Source organism: Tauraco erythrolophus, chromosome 17 (assembly GCF_009769465.1).
Source record: "Tauraco erythrolophus isolate bTauEry1 chromosome 17, bTauEry1.pri, whole genome shotgun sequence".
NCBI classification, from domain to species: Eukaryota; Metazoa; Chordata; class Aves; order Musophagiformes; family Musophagidae; genus Tauraco; species Tauraco erythrolophus.
In genome coordinates, this window is record NC_141481.1 from 7,033,581 (window position 1) to 7,051,026 (window position 17,446).

General features: G+C 43.5%; 1 protein-coding gene across 4 annotated transcripts in view; it reads left to right on the forward strand.

The window, feature by feature from the left end:
- POLR3E (RNA polymerase III subunit E) overlaps positions 1-17,446 on the forward strand; it is a 29,946-nt gene that overhangs the window by 7,809 nt on the left and 4,691 nt on the right. For 3 of the 4 annotated variants that reach the window (XM_086622153.1, XM_086622156.1, XM_086622154.1), the window contains exons 5-18: positions 815-930; positions 1,250-1,332; positions 2,056-2,163; positions 2,634-2,683; positions 2,982-3,101; positions 3,666-3,751; positions 4,791-4,835; positions 4,920-5,011; positions 5,753-5,873; positions 7,421-7,502; positions 9,930-9,989; positions 11,015-11,172; positions 11,452-11,516; positions 13,000-13,493. In XM_086622153.1, coding sequence (XP_086478279.1) covers positions 815-930; positions 1,250-1,332; positions 2,056-2,163; positions 2,634-2,683; positions 2,982-3,101; positions 3,666-3,751; positions 4,791-4,835; positions 4,920-5,011; positions 5,753-5,873; positions 7,421-7,502; positions 9,930-9,989; positions 11,015-11,172; positions 11,452-11,516; positions 13,000-13,493 — 1,680 coding nt within the window. The remainder of the gene's footprint in view (positions 1-814; positions 931-1,249; positions 1,333-2,055; positions 2,164-2,633; positions 2,684-2,981; positions 3,102-3,665; positions 3,752-4,790; positions 4,836-4,919; positions 5,012-5,752; positions 5,874-7,420; positions 7,503-9,929; positions 9,990-11,014; positions 11,173-11,451; positions 11,517-12,999; positions 13,494-17,446) is intronic. The other variant, XM_086622155.1, reaches the window with a different exon arrangement.

The following is a 17,446-nucleotide window of genomic DNA, read 5'->3' on the forward strand; positions in this document are numbered from 1 at the left end:
GTGCCAACTTGTAAATCTGCTGTCTCATCCAGGGACTTGTAACTAGTTCCGTTTACAGGTACTGTAAAGAGGAATGAAAAATGAGGGACAGCTGTGATATATGAATTTATAAGAGCTTTGACACACCCTGAGGAAGAATATATACTGTATTGTTATAGTATATAAAGAGAAATGCTTGGTTTTGAACAAGTGTAAAGTTTGAGGGAGGAGTAGTTCTCCTTGTAACTAAAAGCTTGGAGCTTGTTTCTGTACTTTGACCACTGTAAATCAGGAATAACTGTGAAGTCCGTGGTAAGTGCTGCAGTCTCAAACTTACTAGCATCAACACCTTTGCCTCTGAAGAGGATGTAGTTAATTTGTACTGCTTGGTACCCAAACTAGAAGGAAACACACCTTAAGTTTGAGAGATTCTGAGTGGATCCTCAGTGATGGGGAGGCTTGAAGGATATTGCTTTTGCACTTGTTCTGTACTGATAAGTAAACTAGACTGATAATGTAGTGGAAGGTATGCAGCAAAGTGAAGGTGTTTTTCAGGGCTGCCTAAAGAACTCTCATTTCTCTGCTCCCATTCATTTACATGGGAGTTTATGTATCTCTAGCTTATTGTTAAAATGTTTCCATCCTACAAAAAAAAACATATATATGTTCAACTTTGTGCATGAGATTTTGCCATGTTTGATTGGAACGATGCTGCTTATGTGTTTAAATTTGCTGTAAACCTGTGGAAATGTTGCCGAGTGTGGGATTGAATTTTAATTTGTGTGTTAGAGATTCTGCCATGGTAAATAGCTGTCTTTCCTTTCATGTTGTTTAGGTTGAACTCGAAATGGCCATTGATACTTTGAATCCTAACTACTGTCGCAGCAAAGGAGAACAGATTGCTCTCAATGTAGATGGCACCTGTACAGATGAAACAAGTACCTATTCCTCGTAGGTGTCCTCTTGGCCTTCGTTTCCTTTTTGTGGTGGGCGTAGATACGTTTGTCCACCAGGACTTCAGGGAAACGTGGGAACAAGTGTCCGTACAGTCTCAGGAGATGCTTTGGACACTGTTACATAGCAAGAATTCTTGGAAGTAACCTGTTTTTTGGTGTCCTTCATGAATTCTGAATTGCAAACAGAAAGATGAGTATATATATTTGCTGCAGTTATTGATATTCCATTTTGAGAATTGGTGATTTCGGGCCTGTATCATCTGTATGCCACATTGCCTGTAGAGCACAATCTCACAGTGTTCATCTGTCTGCAGGAAGCTGATGGACAAGCAAACTTTCTGCTCTTCACAAGCTGCGAGTAACGTTTCCCGCTATGCAGCTGCTGTTTACAAAAAAGGTAAGTTTCTTTTGCTTACCCTCCACGTCAGTAAAACATGCTCATCTCAGGGTTAAAATAAGACCTGTTTGGTTTTTTTTTTTTCCAGCCTAGATTTTGATTGAATGATACTTCTTTAAAGAAAGGAAAAATTTTCCTTATCAGTGTCCCCAGAGCCCTTGAGAAGGTCTAGCAAAATTGTAAATATTGTATCAGAACACTGTGGGTTTGTAGATGCCTCCAGGATCCTAGCAGTGCATGATGGCCTGAAATAATACACATTTGTGTCATAAATTTATCATTGTTATGTGTATTACTGTCTCCATCTAATTATGTCTTTCTCATTTTCCTATTGAACACTTTTTGCCCCTCTCTTGCCTCCTAATGCCATCACAGAGTTCTGATCTGAGGATCATTTGAGATGAAAATATGTAGATTCAGAGATGACTGTTTTACTATGAGTCTCCTGAACTATAGGTCAGGTCTGAGCCAGAATGTGGCTCTTTACAGGACCTGCTTTCAACACAAAGGAAAGTAACAGAAATGGGTCTTGGTGTTTCATACTCCTTTGAAATCCTGAGCACTGGAAGAATTTTTCACTTCAGTCCCTTTTTATGTTTTACTGTATTAAATTATTATATTCAATTGAAACTGTGCCTTTACAGAGCTAGGGAGATCATGAAAAATGCTGCCCTTGTGCAGTGGAAAAAAACAATTTTAAGCAACATTAATTCTCTTTTTCAGGTGAACTTCACCTGACTCCACTACATGGAATTCTTCAGCTGAGGCCAAGCTTCACCTACTTGGACAAGGCTGATGCAAAACACCGAGAAAGAGAAGCTGCTAATGAAGGTAAATGCTCCATGAGTTGTGTTTTCTTTTGGGAGGTGAGATACAAGTTCTCTCTATAATTTTACTGGTAAAAGTCGTCATATTCTGAAGGTGTTTAGTATAACAACATACTGATTATAAAACTATTTCTTCAATTGTTTCGCTGGTCTTAGTGTCACTGCATAAATGCTTTTGTGGGCACAGTGGGGGAGTTGGCAGAGGGATGGGAGGTGGTGGGTGGTGTGAAAGGGCAGCAGTAAGGAGTGTGTCGCTGCTGAAAAGTTGCAGTGCAAAGCTCATGGGAGCAGTATCTCCTGTCGTAGGAGCAGTGTGGTGCTGTCATACGTTAGATAGCTCGGCAGGCTGAGATTGAACCCGGGTTATGTAGTTCCTAGTATTGCTTTCTTCCTGCACAGGCCCCCAGACAGTTACAGATTGGCTTTGGCTCTTCTACTACAGTGGTGTGTTTATGCTGTTGTATTTTTTGGCAGGTGGTGATTCATCCCAGGATGAAGCTGAAGATGATGTTAAGCAAATTACTGTATGTCCAAATTTCCTTTTTATGGTAGTTCAGACAACAGTTCACAAGAAAGTGTGACAATTCACCCCCAGATAAAAGGACAGGAAACCTCAGCTAGTCCTGGTGACCCTGGGCTTGGGAAGGGGAAAGCAAGACAGACTTGCACTTGTTGTACAAGCATAAAGATGGCTCTGTCAGCAAAGGGTGATACATTTGAGCTAGGACCCTTAGCTTCTGTTTCTTATGTATGAAATAAATAATGCAGGTGTTTTGTTACGAGGGTTTTGGGGCTGTCTTTAACGATGCCCAAATCTTCTAGGTACGATTCTCACGCCCTGAGACTGAACAAGCTCGTCAACGACGTGTTCAGTCCTATGAGTTCCTGCAGAAGAGACAAGCAGAAGAGCACTGGGTTCATCTACATTATTATGGCTTGAAGGTAGGTGTGTGCTGAGGAGGCCACCTGGGCCTGAAGGCTCAGTCAAGTCCAGAACTGTTTTTAAATCTGAGTTCATGGGAATCAGAATCATCAAAAGATAAAGAAGAAAAGTAGGTCTGTAGGCTTGAACAGACCCTGCAGTACTCTGTACCTCCTCCACTGGATAATGCTTTGAGGTCTCCACGCTAGAAAAGGTTTAAAACAGAGTTTGGGGGAAAAAAAAAAGGGAGGTGTCTGAGTACAAGAATCACTCAGGTCTTGGATTATGAACTGGACTGTGTGAAAGACTTGGGTAGCCCAGTCAGTTAAGTGTCAGAAATCATGTTTGTCTGACCCACGTGCATGTGTGTCAGGAGATTTCGAATCATAGCAACAAAAATGTTCCCACATCATGTGAGCGTTGTTCAGGAAGGCGAAAGTAGAACAGCAGTTAGCGATGTGGAACACTTGAATGGTGCAGTACTGTGACAGGGTGGTCACAGCGTGGAATGAGGAATCCAGCTCTCTGGCGTTTTGTATGATTTCAGTATGGGTAGTGACTCTTGCTTTTCTCCGTTTCTCCAGGATAGCCGTTCTGAACATGAGCGCCAGTATTTATTTAGTCAAGGTCATGGCCTTGCTGAAAACACGGAATTAATTAAATCTCCCAGGTAATGGTTTAATGGTTTCCTGCAAAATTGCAGTAATTTGTTGGGATTATTTTCAGAGTAATAAAGCAGGTATATTCTTTAAAAGTCTGATCTTCGATAATTCTATCCATGATAAAAATTGAGTCATTTAAAAAATACAGAAACAAACTGGCCTTCAACTTACTCAGATTGCTGTCTTTGTTACCCTGCGCTCTGAGATTAAAACTAGTTGCCTTCACTTGGGATTGTAGCCTCTTGTATGTTATCACAATCCTGCGTTACTGGGACTGCGAATACTGTGAAGGAAAAGTAAACCAAAAGCTCCTCTGGTTAAAATAAATTAAAACTCTGAAGCCAATAACTTCTGTTGTTAGCAAATCTTATAAAACTTTCTTTTGTGATTTGTGAGAGACACCTGAAACTGCTTGAAACTTGTTCAGTTTTGTTTCTCGGTGACTGCGGCTGTAGAGGAATCTTCCCGTGATGCAGTCAGTGCTAATGCATCCCTGTGATCTGATACACCCGTGGCCCGAGTCAGAGGAAAGTGGCAGACTCTCTCTCTGTTTCATGGTGTGGGTGTGTTTTCCTTAGCATGTAACATCTCAGCGAAACAGTGCTAGGTGTTCTGAGAAGTCTGTTGGGTGTGATCCTTTCCTCACAGGTGCTGGTAATTACATGGCTGGAAAAGTCACCTTGTTTATTGCTGGCCTGATCCTCTCTCTTTACAGGGCTTCACGTGACCCCTCTAGCTGCTGTGTCAGAGTACCTGTGTTTAGTGTATTTACTCTTGCACTTTGGACACCTCTTCTGTATAGAAGAGCTGGGATTCTGACTCCTGTTTATTCCATGCCTTCTCTTTGGGCAGATGAATGTCAATAGCTTTTACTAGTACTGCATTTACAGAGGAAGATGGGAGAGGAAAGGGGAGAGCTCTGTTTTGAGACTAATGTTTGTTTTGTAAATTGGCACAAGTAGGATTGCTCTAAGCAAGAAATAACTGTACTTAAACCTGGGAAGTCCCAAGACAGGCATTTTAAGGATGTGTTTTCTTTTCTTCTAGTGAATATTTAATGATGTTGATGCCTCCAAGTGTAGAGGAAGAGAAGTAAGTGTTTCTACAGAATGTTCAAAGTCCATATTGGCTAGATGCTCTTTTTCATGGGCTGCAACTCTGCTTTTTTATCTGCAGTGACAAACCGATGGCTCCAAGCAACGTGCTTTCTATGGCCCAGCTGAAAACTTTACCCCTCGCTGATCAGATTAAGATCTTGATGAAGAATGGTTTGTAGCTTTTATGATACATTTGCACTTTACGATGTCTGGTTGCTTCAGATAAGGTACTCTCCTAGTAGTACCAGTTGTGTCACTGTGCCAGACAGAGTCTGTCTGGCTCTCTGATTCTGTGAAGAATCCAAATCCCAAGCCTTTCCTTAAGAAGACCCGCTGTGCAGAGAAGAGCAATGACATCAGATCTGATTGCTGCTCTGTATGTTGCAGTCAACTTACTCTTAGAATAATTTCTAATCTGATGATAACTTTCTGGATACGTCTATTTCAGCAGGTGTCTCCTGGAGTCTGAGTGTGAATTATAAGTTGAAGGTTAATGTAATAAGCTGCACTTTGGCATTTTCTGGGAAGTTTTCCGTAATACGTACTTCATGAGTGTCATCTGGGAGTTTTGTTTTGTCTCTTCGGAGTTAACTATCTGATGAGAGCAAATCCTGAGGACTTCACTTCAGGTGTCTCTGTTTCCAAATGTTGCAAAAGGCATAGATTTTTAAAATTTTATCAGTGTGTTAATTTGTGACCAGTTAAGCTAACCAACTTTGCTGCAACACTAGCAGATATTTTTAGAACAGATGCTGACTGTAGTGTAGCGGGGGGGACTAAGTAGAACTTGGGTTTTGAGTTTTTTCTAAGATACAGCTTTGACCATGAACTTCAACATAAATCATGGTATCCCATATTTATAAATCTATGTCTGTATCGTGCACCTTATCTGGTATATATTTTGCCTTTCAGTGAAGGTCATGCCGTTTGCAAATCTGATGAGTTTGCTAGGCTCTGGGACTGACTCTACGGCAGTTCTCCGTTGTATACAGCAGGTGGCAATGCTGGTCCAGGGAAACTGGGTGGTGAAGAGGTATGGCTTGTCTTTGTTACTGGGACATGGTTTTCTGCTTTAAGAGGAGGATCAGAACAATGCATTTTGTATACTTACCTTCCTTGTGTCCCAAAGTAGCCATGTTCTTAACTCATAGTACTGTAAAATGTTGATTTAATGTTTGGTGCTTTTTAATGCAGTCAGATATTCAAAATTCAAAGGGCTGATGTTAAAGGATAATACCTTCGTACCTACCCCAGCTAAAATTATGGCGAAGCAGTGATGTAATCTGTATTTGTATTTGAGTTATCTTAGGGTTTTTTTGTTGTTGTTTTCACTTGTGTTCTTTAGTGAGAGGAATGTCCCGAATTCTTCCAGAGATTAGTGTCAAATATAAACACAAAATGAAACCGATGTCAGCTATAGTATTTCTTAGCTAAATTCAGAGATCTTTGTGCAGTCACCTTGCTGTTCATTAGTGGATGCTGCGTTTGGCAGCTGAAAGGTACGCTCTGGAAGGCATTACCTGCTTAATAAATTAAGTGTGCCATACTGAGTGTACCACATGAAATGGATTCTGTGTCATTCTCCTGTTTATTAGGATAGAGCATCCCACTGGGAATTGAAGTCTAAAGTGCAGTATGGTTTTTGGGTTGTTTTGTTGTTTTTTTTTTTCACCTGAGTGGAGCACTGCATGCAGAGAATTCTAGTCTCTGGAATACCACCAGCTACCAGTCCAAATGCATTAGCAGGATGTGTTTCAGCTGTTGTGATACAGCCATGTATTAGTAATGTACAGCAATTCCGTGCTGTCCATCCAGCTGTTCCAGAAGGAAGCTGGAAGCAAGTTAAAAGACAGTATATTAGCATTCAACTTGTTTTTGCATTGTAGCTGATTCTTTGCTACTAGTCTGAGGAGGGTGTGTGTATCTCTAGTAGATGTGGGATATTTGGAATGGTTGGACACAGAGCAGCACATGCACACATCAGAGCTTTAAACGAGAGGAGACCCATTTCTTTGGCCTGGGTAGGATCAAGATCTTGAACCTAGGTTGCCTTGAGGCTTTGCAGACCACGCTAACAAATGTCATGCCGTTGGTCTTGCAGGCAGACAAGGACACAGGGCTGTTTGATTCAAGCATGACATTTTGCAGTATTGTTCTCTTAAGCCCTTGATTGCTGGGAAGGAAATGAAAAACCCTTATGCCCATACATCAGCATTTTGGCTAAATGCTGCCTTTGAGGCTGCGTACCAGGTTAGCCTAAGCATTTCTTAGAATCATTCTGGTCTTGTTTACACTGATTCAAGGGAGGATAGGCTTTGTAAGAACAAAGCAGAGCTTGTACCTGTGTTGCATGCATCTGCTAGCCACAAGGCTATGCTTTGCTGGTGTAAGCCATTTTGCACTAGTGTAATTGCAGTGGTGTAATAACACCAGTATTAATTCCTTTAATGAAAACCATGCGTTGGATAAAGGTATAATTTAACTGCAGAACAGGGAGGACGCGTTTGTCATGTTAATCTTCACCAATGGCATTTTTCTGGAGTACCTAGTAACTAATCTGTCTTGCTTTTTAATTAACAGTGATGTCCTTTACCCGAAAGATACTTCTAGTCCACATAGTGGAGTCCCTGCAGAAGTGCTCTGTAGAGGGAGAGACTTTGTCGTAAGTATAAAAGTCTGTGTTGTTTTTAAAGGAAAACGCAAGTGAAGTTTGCCCGAAAGGCCACGGCATTGCAAAACTCTGCTGCAGTAAGGTGTTTCTTCCAAAGGAATTGTTCGTACTTAAATGCTGAAGGTGTTGTTACAAGTCTGTCATGGGAGTGGTGGTGTAGATTGACATTGTGGCTGGCTGGCAGGTTCAGATCATCTGTCGTTAACAGTATTCATCCCTTTCTAATACATGCGGTAGGACCACTATCACATAGCCCCCACAATGTAGGGCTTTCAGAAAAGCCAGGGCTGGATAATACAGTGCTTGTTTCTCCGGCTATATTTCCGTGGGCTCAGGACCGTGAGGTCTCAGGAGGGCAGTGTGGGTAAGCCTTGTGCTCCCTGAGCATGCACTGTTGATCTTTAAAAAGGACTTTATTCACCAGAGCTGCTAATCAGTGAAAGGACTTTGTTCCCAGGCACCTTTTGTGAGCAGTAGCTGCACATGGAAGTTGAAATGAATACAGGTCTTGTAAACACACACGTAACCACAGCAAAAAGGAACAACCTCTGCATTGTATTTATTTTCGCTAACTGGAAAGAATTAAGTTCCTAAGTGGTTCCTAAGTTCATATTCAGTTTATGGCTTCCGCCCCATCAAAGAGAAGCTGATGAGTGCGTTGCTCTCATTTTTTTTCAGTTAGACCTGATCGTTCTCCTTGTTTGCAAAGTTTGTTGATGAGATTTAGCTCTACTAGTACATGCTGTGCAAGAGACTCTAAGGATATTACAGTGTAAGATAAAACTGATGGTGATTGAAACTGACTTTTTATTGTGTCTTGATGTCTGCCCAAGACACTGCCATATGGAGACCTGGATTCAGGTGTGACCCAGTGACATAAGTCTTTAAGTCACAACAGATTAGGTGACATGTCGTGCGTGAAGTTCTAAGGACCAGAAGTAATTGTGTTCAGTTAAGTAAACGGTAGCGTTTTAGCCATTAAGATGTAAAGATAAATTATTCTCATTTGAGTTATGTCAAATATACTTTGTATGAGAAATGGATCTGTGCTGATCTTAAAGGCAAGTAATTTGCTGATTAGCTCTACTACAGGGAAAAAGTTAAAATGTTAGGAGATAGAAAGCATTGATATTACTGGCTTTCAGACAGAGTGAAACGTCTGGTCATAAGGCTCAGAAATAGTACATAATGCTGTATGGCATCTGTGGAGAAAATGTGTTCTAGCTTAAAAAGTGAACTTTATTTCCCTTTATATATTTGTGTAAAGTAATTAATAAGGTTAAAAAATATTTATGGCCAGTAGTGGCTTTTAGTGTCCACCTGTTCCATACTGTACTTTGGGGAGAAGGAAAAATAATTTGTGTGTTTTCTGAAAGCTTCTGTTTTTTCCCCAGATTCTCGCATGATAAATTCAGAGGACATGAGCACCATTGTCTCTAGTTGAGGGTACAGGGCCTAATGAGAAATGGCTGCCTCAGACTTGTGTGCAAGGAGAGCTGATAGGTCTGCATACTTTGGACAGCAGCTTTTTGTGCTTTGAAACAAATGCCCTGTGCTCTGAAGTGAGTGTGGTGGTTTTGTGTGTTCGTGGGTAGAAAGAAGCTGAATCAGAGAGAAGGACACATAGATGACATTGTAGGGCAGGAAGAAATTGACAGTAATGAGATTTTGAATTCTTCACAACATTATTATTACACACAGACTAAAAGAGGTTGTAGTCTATTTAAATGAAGACAGGAAGAAATCAAAGGTCATCCTGAGACAGTATTCTGCCCAAGTCCTCATGTATCCTGTTGGCCCACTCACAGCAGCTGCTTCTCAGGATGTTAGACCTTAGGAGCTGCTCTGCAGAGCTCCAAGCTTTTCCGTTAACTGAGGACAAGTGTGTGAGTGACAGGCCATCTCAGCATAACTGAGGGTGACCCTGATGAAGGGACTGTGTTGAAAAGGGAATGGGCGCTTCCTAGGAGGCTGTGTGCTACAGAAAGGCAACAGTCATCAGCCTCTACAGGCCCCTACGTTAACAGAAGTGAATGAAGAGTTTCTGTAGGTTGATGATTAAGGTGTATGAGAAGCTGAGTTTCACGTGTGACTTCTGGAGTCCCAGCATCACTGCAGTGGATTTTTTTTTTTTTTGGAAGCTAAGGGGAGTGTGAATTCAAGAGATTCTTCATAGCTTTTGTCATGGGTTCACCAAGACTCTTTAAGCTTTTGATACTGTGTTCATGGTGGTTTGAGGACAGAAGAGGCCAGAAAGTGTTTTGTCACTACTTGGCTGAGAATCACCTACTTCGCACATTCTTGAAAGGAATGGGCTTTCCATTTTTCTGGTAACATTGAACTGGGCCATTACTATAACTTCAGTAATGCAACTGCTAAATACAGTTACTATCTTTTTCTCCTTTGTTATTTTCATAGATGTGGAAGTTCACACAGGACCGCTGGGTTGTGAGAAAGGAAGTGGCAGCAGTTACAAAAGTGAGTTTTTTTTTGGTTTTAATTATTTTTGTTTTCCTAAATCAGAAGTTGATGATCCACGTTGGGCATTGTCTGTAGGTCAGTAGTGGGTGCCGCTGCAAGCCTTTTGTCAGGTTCACAGTGGCTGCATTACTGCTGACTTGCAGGGTTGCTCACCAGGCATGCTTTCACTTTGAACAGGTATAGATACATACTCTTTTTAGAAATGTTTCAAGCAGCTCCCACAGTTACCACGACTCCATGGGATATGGCTGTCCTTGTAGCTGAGCCACTGAAATGCATCTTGTCCTCTAGTCTGTTTAGTGGAAAGCCGAACACAGTTTCAATTAAGCTGACTGATAGTGCACCAAAGCAGATGAGTGCTTGTGCGGGCTGTACTAGCTGCTCTGCTTGGGATGTGTTACGAAAGAGCAGCTCTTCCGTTGGCATTGCTGGTTGTCAGTATTGAATAAAGCTTAAAGCAGCTCAGGCACTTGAATATTCAGTCAAAACTAGCAAATGAATGAGAAACATTAAGTAAAGAGGGCAAAAATAGTTTCCTTAAAATGCAGTAAAATGGTAAAACACAAGTCAATTTATGCACAGACCATCTATTTTTGTAACCATCTATTTTTGTAAGATCCAGTGCTGCTTAAAGGCTGTGCATGTGTAGGTGCAGCATGTCTGACCTGCAGCTCTAAAATAAGATTAACATTGTAGAATATGCTTCTCTTGACAATAGAGTCTTTTCATCTCAGTTTGGAAACTCCCTTTTCTCCACAAAACGTGCCATGAGCTATTTTACTCTCAGATGATTAATCACCACTGCTCTCTGAAGTCCTGTGCTTTTAACATTGTGTGAAAGTGTCGGTGCTGCAGAGAAGGATGAGTATCTCTGACTTAGCTGGGTGTGTATTCATGGCAGTGCCCCACATATACCAAACCAGCCCAACTCTTCCTGTCTCCTTGTTCTCATTGCTGCATGACTGCATATGTCCGGTGTAAATTGACTTCCGTATTATTTATGCTTTTTCTTTTTCTTTTAGCTTTGCCCAGAAGATGTGAAAGACTTCCTAGAGCATATGTCTGTGGCAAGAATAAACAAAGGTTGGGAGTTCATGCTCCCTTATGATGAAGACTTTGTTAAGAAGCATCCAGACATAGTTCAGAGGCAACATATGCTATGGATGGGCATTCAGGCCAAGTAAATGACTTGTTTTATTTTGGGGAAGCTAAAACCAGAGAACTACCTAGTACAAAGTTTCTGTAGACATTGATAGATAATTTCATCTGTGTTGTTTCAAAAGTTTCCCCCTCACAGGGGAAGTGGTGTGGTGAGGGGTGTCACTGCATCATTTGAGTCATTATTGTTCCTTGGCTCCCTGGAGAAATTGAGTGTTATAGCTAATGGCTAAAGCTGGAATGGCTGCGTGCAGGCATAACAACTGAAACTGTCCTGGTATGTTTTATCTTTGTCTTTCAGATTAGAAAAGGTCTATAATCTCTTAAAGGAGTACTTGACACCAAAGAAACAAGAGGCACAATCAGGTAAATGGAATTGTGTTTGGATCGTCTTGAAGCACGTGCATCCTTCCGTATTCCTGGGTGATATTTTGGAGTTGCTCTCTGGCTTTGAACGTGGTGGGGACTGGTCTTGTTTTGTTTGATATTTTTCCTTTCTTGTGATTTCCTCTGGATTATTTAAGACAGATTTTGTTTTTTACTAACATCACTGACGCTGGGGTGACACAAGCTTACTGTAGCATCCTTGTAGCAGAGCAGGAAGGATTCCTTGGCACTGAGTACTCACTATTTGATAGTGTAAAATCAGCTGGTTCTGTTATCCACTTCTTCATTTAAGGCAGCGTGTATGGTGTAAGGGTGTAAGCAGCCCCTGAGGAGAGGACAGGGCCAGCGCGCAAGTAATTCTCACCTCTCAGTTTGCAAGCTAATGTGCATGAGGTGATTTTTTTTTTTTTATTTCCCCTGGTGTGACTGAGGGCTGAGCAATTAATGAACAATGTGGTTGGGGGGGGGGGGGGGCTGTAAGGAGGTGTGAAGCTGTCTCTATTTGACATCCTTCTCCACCATAGATGCCAGTGAGAATATTAAAGTAGCTGCTTTGTAATCCTAAAAGATTGTGAAAGTTCGAGATTCCAGAAAGTTTTAAATAGGCAATTGGCTCATTGCCAGATACTGAAGCCAATGAAGAGTATAAGCCAAACTGACAAATGAGCATATGAATCCGTTTCAATACCCTGTGTCTGATCTGCTTGGAAGGATTAGGTGTTGGGTTATTTGGAGAGGATTAGTGAGCCTAACAGCAGAGAAGATAACAGCATATGTGCTGTGCATGCTTTTGCCTTAAACACAGCACTCCTTCCTTTGGCATCGAGACTGGATTCCTCTGCTGCCAACACACCCCCTCCTTTCACCTTTGGATAGCTGAGTGTGGAGAGGACACTGGAAGGGGTGCAGGATTGCATGGGAAAGGACTCTCTCCTGTTCCTTTCTCCCCATCAGTGGGTAGTGATACTAAGAGGAGAGTCTCAGTCTCTCACACTGTACATCTTGTGCTAAAAGGGTGTTTGGGTTCGCTGTTAACCCCTTCAGTCTCCTCACTGTACCTATAGGACATCCTTGTAAAAGTTGTTGGACAAAGAAGCATTTGGGTCACAAGTAGAGATGCGTAAGCAGTCTGTATCCTGCTTTCCTGATTTGTGGAAAAGGCCATACTGGGTGAACAAGTGCACTTTGTCTTTGCTTCGAGTTCCTTGACTGAAACACCCTTCCCCAAGAGTCTGGCTTAACAATTGTCTACATGTTTATCTTTAAAAAACACCAACAACACCCTCTCAAAAAAACCCAAAACTAAAGTAAAATCTGATCAACAATCTGGGTTTATGCCTTAGATTTCACACGCAGATGGTGTTTCATGGCTTTATTTCACTATGAGCCCTTCAAGAAACGCTCTGCAAGACTGGAGCCCTGTTTATGGTGAGATTTATGGTGCCTTTTTTTTTCTTGCTAGCTCATCCGTTGCTGGTTTCTGGGGAACAAAGGGTCAGCATGGCTAAAGCAAAAGTCAAGCAGAACTATGGGCAGTTGGAGAAGGAGTTACAGAAGCAAAAGGCAGAGATGAAATCACATGACACCTCGGTCAAGATGGATGTTTCCAATATCCACATTAAAGAGGAGCCTGTGAGTGATGAGGAGCCAATGGATACCTCAGTGTACGAGGGCATGAACAATGGCATTGTCAATGGCCTCCATGTGGAGGAGGACCCCACGGACTTAAATGGCCACTTGCCTGGAGGCTGTATTGACCGGGTAGCCCAAGAACTAAAGGCATTTGTGTCATCAACATTTAAGAAACAATTTGTACTCACCTTGAGTGAGCTTAAACGGTTATTTAACCTTCACTTAGCCAGTCTGCCTCCAGGACACACGTTGTTCAGTGGCATTTCGGACAAAATGTTACAGGACATGGTGTTGGACACTGGCTGCAAACAGATTTTGGTGCCTGTAAGTATGTTTTTTCTCTGGGTATACTTCGGGGAGGAGAGGTTGGGGAGGACAGTTGAACGTCTGAGCTGTGAAATGTTTGTGTCCTGTGCTGGTGGACCAGAAGAACAGATGTGCTCTGAGTAACTGTCCAGTATCGGGTATGTTGAAGCTGCTGGAGGTTTGTTTAGTGTCCTGCTTCTGGCAGGCCCTGCACTCTGCTTTCTTCACTCTGTGGTATGCTGCATAGCTGAGTTGTCTTTGGGGCTCTGTTTCCACATCCAAGCTGTTGGGTTGCAGTGACTTGCTGTCCCAGCTTGCTCCTGTACATGATCTAAGGCCGTCGCAGATTCCCATCAGCTCTCCTGGAGTTGCGCAAGCTCCTTCTCTCAGGGACAGGAATGCAGTTTGGGGAGGAAGGGTGGCATTGACTATGTGGGAGCAGCAAGGCACACCAGGAGAGCCCTCTGGGAAGCGACACACCATACCTGCAGCAGGTTTCTTTTCCTCCTAGACTCTGCAGAGGTGTCTTTGTTTCTTTGTCTTTATGGAAATGACGTGTGATTGCATGAGACACAGCCAGGTTTGTGTGACAGTAGATGGCTGAGAAAAGAAGAAGGAATTTGGCATCATGGGAAAGAGTCTGAAAGGAAATTAATTTTACAAGACATCTGGCAGTGCTGATTGGGTTGCAACCAGAAAGAGCTTGGGAGTCAGCTGCCTTTGGGGAGAGAGGAAGAGAGACACGTGAACTGCTCGAAAGAGCAGGCAAGGCAGAAAGAGGAGGAAGCAGGCAGGCTGACAGGAGAGAGCCTGGAGCATGGGAGTTGAAACTCAGCTAAGGAATAAGGATTGCTATAGGGGGACAGAAATAACATGTTCAGTCGTGTGCAAAGTACATGTTGTGGCACCTGGGAAGCAAGTAACAGACTTGAAATGCCACTAGGGAGACCACCAATTTTGGTACCTTCTGCTTTCTCTCTTGACAGCTTCCAAGTCCTGGGGTAATGTTTGCCTGGAACTGCCTCATAGTGCTGGCTAGGCTCTGCTTTGTACACGGTGTAATGTATGCATTTGCTGTGGTGATGGTAAATATGATGATGAGGTCATTGCTGCTCTACTACTTGGGACTGGGACTTGTTTGCTTTGGAGATTTTTGGGTTTTGGAAGTTATTCCATCCGCCCTTTGCTTAAAGGCTGTGAGGAGTGAAAGTGGGATAGTTTCTTGTTTCAAAAAACAACCAAAATAAAATCTTCCTGAAGAGAGGTGGTTGGGAACTTCTTTCTGTCTGGAAAACCCTGTCACAGGAGACCTGCAGAGGTGTAGAAGTGGTCACTGAATATCTCTTGCAGGAGGTCTGTTGTAAGTTTTAGTTCTGCTGACGCAGAATTTACTGCAAAACTTGGAATCTTGTACAGGAACCTGTATAAACCTGTACTGGTACCAGGAATGTAAATCGTTACCTCCAAGCCTACCCCTGATGCTCTGTGCAGATGCCAGGGTGCCAGTGCTGGTTTGGCTCTTTGCATGGGCTCGTCGTACACTTTACTGTTTCTTGATTGCTCCCCTGGACAGTTTTGTCAGAACCCGACCAGGGCGCCTGAGCTCAGGGAAAGCCTGGAGGGTTGTTTAGCATGGAATTTCATAGTTGCTCATTAGTTTTCTGTAATTGAAAGTGCTTTGGTGATAAAAATCAATGATCTGCGGTAATTAAAATGATGTTCTGTGGGGGGTGAAGACACTCTTGGCTTGCACGCTGCCCTATTATAGAAAACATGTTGCTGAAAACGGCGGCTGAAACCTTACCAGGGGAATGCAGGATTTATTATAAAGCTGTCCGTCTGCACCCCGGGTATGAGATAAATAGTATTTGTGGGGAGCCAGAAGAGATGCCATTCCAGCTGCAAATGAGGCCGTGGGGATGCGTGTGGGGCGCTGTGCTTGCCTGTGCTTTGTAGTGTCCTCAAGCGTGGAAGGGAACAGCACACACAAAGAACTTGGGAATCGTGGGCGGATGTGCCCGGGTGCAGTGGGCTGCTGCTGCCGTCAGAGAGAGGGTGAGTAGCGGCGTCCTCGGCAGACACGGCCGGTGTGCGTGTGTCTGGAGCGTGCGCAGGCTGAGCCTGCCTCCAGCCCCACGGGAAATGTTTGCGCAGGAATCTTGCTTCTGAGTGTCTGCAACCGCTTCCTGCAGACTGGTGAGGGTGCATGGCGGGGGCTAGCTCCTGCCGGCTCCCTTCCCACGGCCTGCGGAGTGGCAAGGTTCTGCCCAAATCTTGAGGATATTTTTGAGGCATCAGGAAATGATGTAACCACTGCCGGCATCCTGCCTGGCTGGGGTAACAGGAGAGGAATGCAGTCCTGCGCTGACGGTGAGCCTTTTGGTGAGCCTTTTGGTGAGCCTTTTGGGCTAGTGCTGATACCCGGCTCCTGGAGACATCATCTCAGCAGTTTACCTCTAAGATCGTTCCAGCTGATAAGGTTTTTTCTGGCAGACTCGGCCCCTTTCAGCCAGGTTTAGCTATAATGCAAGGCTGCCTGGCACTGGCTATTCTTAGGGTGTGCTCATTGCTTGAGCGAGCACCAGATCCAAGAGCTCCTCCCTGAGAGCTTCCGTTTGAATGTGGCAGCCCCGGGGACGGTAAGGCTGTTTAGACAGAGCAGCGTATCCCTCTGAAGAGTTCCTGATGGCATTTCCCTCTCCTGTGGACAGGCTGTATGACAGCAGCAAGCGAGCAGGGTGCTGTTGACAGCAGTGTTTGCAACAGTTTGCACAAGAACACTGGACGAGAGGAGGAGATTCTGTGGGGTTTTCTTCCCAAATAAGTATTATGTTGGTTTGGAAGCCTTTTCCTCACAGAGCAGCCAGATAAACACAGCTGCATTTCGGGCGTGTGGCTGAGGCAGGAGGAGTTTGCACTCCAGGTCTGTGTTGAGTGACTTTCTTAAAGCTGACTCGTGGCTGGGTGCTCCTGGTGCCCTGTGTGTTGCCTTTCCTGCTGCAGCTTTTTTCTGCAGGGAAGCCGAAGTATTTGATTTTTATCTGTGCTGAAAGCATACAAGAGATACTATTCCTCGAAAGCGAGTGTCCTTACGAGAAGAGAACTCTGTCAGATGTTGCAAGCCTAATAAACCTGAATCCTGGCTCTAAACCAAGTGTAAAACCTTGTTATATTCCAGCCATTTGGACCAACGTGAGAGCCAAAGCTGCTAATCCCACCTGGCAGCTCCCGCTGCACAAAACTCTTCCCCTTCGCAGTAAGATCAGAGGCAAAGCATGAAAGGAAAGGCTGATCTTCCACTCTGTGATACACAAGTCTTTTGGCGTGGTGCGAGAGAGGCTGGGAGGAAAGGTTTGGTTTGTACCAGCAGCCAGGATTGAGGGGTACTGGAACAATCAGGACTGGCTCGTTAGCTTTTCACAGATGATTGATTTAGGTTGGCTGGGTGGTTAGCAAGGCATAAATTGTTAGTGACAGACAGAAGACACATGTCAGGAGTGAAGGCATATTCCAGCATTGCTCGTTAGTCACTGCTCCAAGGGGAAATGTTAAGGCAAATGGATGGTATTTTGTTTTTCTAGGAGTTTGGGGCATGGAGGGGAGGCAGTTGTGTTTCTTCCTGTGTGCAGGGGTGTGAGGCCTCTGCTTCACAAAAAACAAATGTATTTCTCTGGCTTGGCACGTGGGAAAACAAACAAGCAGACAAAACCACTTCATTTTTGGGGCCTGAAATGAGCAAGTGTCTGGTTCATTGTACATCAGCGTTCAGTCCTCTGGAGTCCTGTAGTGTGCCCCAAAACAGAGATGACAAATACAGCAGAAGTACAGTGCTTGGCAGTAACGCTGACTTGGGATTAGCAAAGCAGGTAAATACAAGGTGGAGTCTGAATCTCTAAAACCAGCTGCTGTAAATGTAAAAACCTCCAGAAGGACCCTGCAACGTACTTGGTGCTCTCAGTCGAATGATGCTT